Source organism: Amphimedon queenslandica, unplaced genomic scaffold (genome assembly GCF_000090795.2).
Source record: "Amphimedon queenslandica unplaced genomic scaffold, v1.1 AMPQUscaffold_8789_Cont19271, whole genome shotgun sequence".
Taxonomy (NCBI): domain Eukaryota; kingdom Metazoa; phylum Porifera; class Demospongiae; order Haplosclerida; family Niphatidae; genus Amphimedon; species Amphimedon queenslandica.
The window spans coordinates 1-2,813 of NW_003550938.1; the positions used below are offsets into that span (position 1 = coordinate 1).

The 2,813-nt window shown below is 34.4% G+C and overlaps 1 protein-coding gene and 1 long non-coding RNA gene across 2 annotated transcripts; both read right to left on the bottom strand.

Annotated features, from left to right (window-relative positions):
• Nucleotides 1-15: 15 nt before the first annotated feature.
• Nucleotides 16-893, bottom strand: LOC109591173 (uncharacterized; the record flags this gene model as incomplete). The annotated part of the gene is made up of 3 exons (XM_020006960.1): nt 809-893; nt 370-765; nt 16-320 (listed from the first exon to the last, which is right to left on the bottom strand). Coding segments are annotated over exons 1-3 (786 nt in total), but the record flags the coding sequence as incomplete, so codon positions are not given.
• A 412-nt stretch (nt 894-1,305) lies between these two features.
• Nucleotides 1,306-2,348, bottom strand: LOC109591174 (uncharacterized). Its single transcript, XR_002189695.1, has 5 exons — nt 2,226-2,348; nt 2,129-2,140; nt 2,014-2,019; nt 1,817-1,937; nt 1,306-1,627 (listed from the first exon to the last, which is right to left on the bottom strand). It is a non-coding gene; the product is annotated as an uncharacterized LOC109591174 (long non-coding RNA).
• Nucleotides 2,349-2,813: the final 465 nt, after the last annotated feature.

Sequence of the window (2,813 nt, forward strand, 5' to 3'; positions counted from 1 at the left end):
TACATTCCTTATTGCCATATTAGTAGACGCTAAAGGTGTAGTTGTAATTCTGTCAGTAGTAACAGAACATTTATACAGGCCAGACACTCTCATTCTAAATATTACTGATACTTGTACTTGTACATCATTATTAACTGGTGTTACAGTACGTATCAGATCATTATCAGATACATTAAACTGGTTTCCATTATCAACAGAGCAAGTGACTATTGTTGGTGATCTATTAGTGACAGTAAATGATAAACTAAACACTGGAGGATCAGCATCAACTGATGAGAGGAGCTGGAAGGAGGGACTACTGCCATAAATAACTGGAAGTTCTGTACAATGAGAAAATTAAATAAAAGTGTTCTGTTATTTTAAGCTTACCATTATCCTTAGGGAAATCCCCATTACCATAAGCAGCAACATACAGTGTCTGATTGATTCCTTCTTCAATTGGTATAACACAACTGTATAGTCCTTGAATACTTCCTATTCCTCCAATTCTTAACAAACCAATTTGACCAGTAGCAGTGTTGTTAGCAAACAGAGGACTACCAGAACCCAATGGTACAGTTGTTCCATCAGGATAATACCATGTTCCTATCATATTCTGATTAAGAGAACTCTGACACCACAAACCATCATTCTGACCATCAGGACCAAGAAGAAAACCAATAGCATTATCAGCTTGATCTATATCTTTATCATGAAACAGACCAGCAGCTATCATTGAGAAATTAGCAATAGTCACATTCTCCTCACCAAGAAACAATCTTACACCTATTAACACAATAGAGAGGTATTACATAAACTATACACTGACCAGTAGTTGGACGAGGAGGAAGAGACCCAAACTCTTGACATGATACATGAAGTACCAATGATAAGTGAAATAACCAGAGCAACATATCTTAGACTTACACACTTCAAGCCAAACTTGATGCGGAAATTTCAGTATATGACTTCGCATTATGAAGAAGAATAACATTCAATAAGTAAAAATAACTGTAGTTTAGTCTGTCAACATTTTTGTAGAATAGCATAACTGACATAAACATTATAAGAAAAGGTACATGAACATAAATACAGAAAATATTGAAGACTCTAAAACTGAGGCGCCTTGCAGAATTTTCATAAAAATTATCTTATCTGACGTACACTTAACATTATAGTACATGTATATGCATTGGCTGAGTTCCTATAGCAGTGTTGACATTGTGGACAAGCACAACAACACCACAATCAACACAACCTAAGCTATAGTAAACATAAACTTCATACACTCTCACAATAGCCAGACAATAAAGCAGTATGGAGTAATACAGGAATACCAAAACAGAATTTCTTAGGAAACAAAAGAAAAATTTTAACAAAGACTAAAACAGTGGTAGACTGGACACTAAATATGTACTCAATAACATGAAAAGTGTATTAAAAACATTAATTAATCTCTGATTCTTATTATATGCCTCTATGCAGTGGTAGGTCTATACTATTATAGTAAGAATACTAAGAACCACCAGACCCTCCACCTGATCCATCATCTCCTCCATCAGCAGCATCATCAGGATCATCCACACCAAACCATTTCTTCATGCCAAACCCTTCATTAGTTGCACTGGCCAACTTAGAATTCTGAGATCTACATGTACAAGAAACAAATGACAATGAATGGATACACAGCAAGCATACACACACACACACACACACCTACACCCACACGCTGGGCACAACTCTTATCCTCTTGTTTCTCAATATCAAAAATAAGCTCATTTCTCTCATTTTATTCTACCCTTCTCTCTCCAAACGTCATTCCCTCCTCTCTCCTTACTTTATTTTATACAATATTAAAATTGATAATACAATACATATTGCAACAACAATCCCCCCAACAACTGCTGGAATAACAATCTCAAGTGTCCTGTCATTATTATCATCAACTGGTATTATTGCTGTAAGAAAAGGAATGGAGAGAGAGAAAAGGAGGAATTAATGATAAAATTGGTTTTTAAAGTGTATTGATCTTACTTGGTGCTGTTCCAAAGAATAAGGAAGGTAGTTAAGGTACACAATAAAAATAAAAGAAGAAAAAGAAAGACCAGATAAAACAGGTTATTATACATGTATAATATTTAGCACTTACCTCCAGAAGGAACTATAAAAAGTAGAGAAGGAGAAAAAGATTAAATAGAAAAGACACAATATAAATCAAATACTCATATAAAGTTATTATCCCTTACCTTCTATTATAATGCCACTGACTGAGGCCCACCTACTGTATGGACTGTACACATAAGTAACATCAGGATTAGCTGTACTCTGAACTGCTGTCCTTACCCTCACCTTAACAATAAGTAACAATCACATGATAATCACATAATGATACTGAGGTACATGTACATGTAAGCCTGGTAACTGCATGTACTGTACAATATAGAGGGTTTCCCACAAAGCATGCTAAGTGAGCTAAACAGCATGAGCTTCATGAGCTGACAAGCACTACAATACAGTACATGGCATTTGGAGCAACTTTAAAAATTTATTAAAAAATCCAAAATTATAAAAATGGAAAATTCTCTCCTAGCCAATTTTGACAAAATTTGGTTGAAATCACTGCACTATAGCACAGGAACTTTGGCCTATTTTTTGAGTAACTTTAAAAATTCATAAAAAAATAATTTTGATCGGAATCGACTCAAACTTGCTACACAACATAAAAACATGTATACGACTATACGTATCAGAAAAAATTTAAAGAATTAAAAATCTACTTTTCATTTTTGGCAAAATTTGGCTAAAAACTGAAGTACAGGACTTTGGCCCATTTT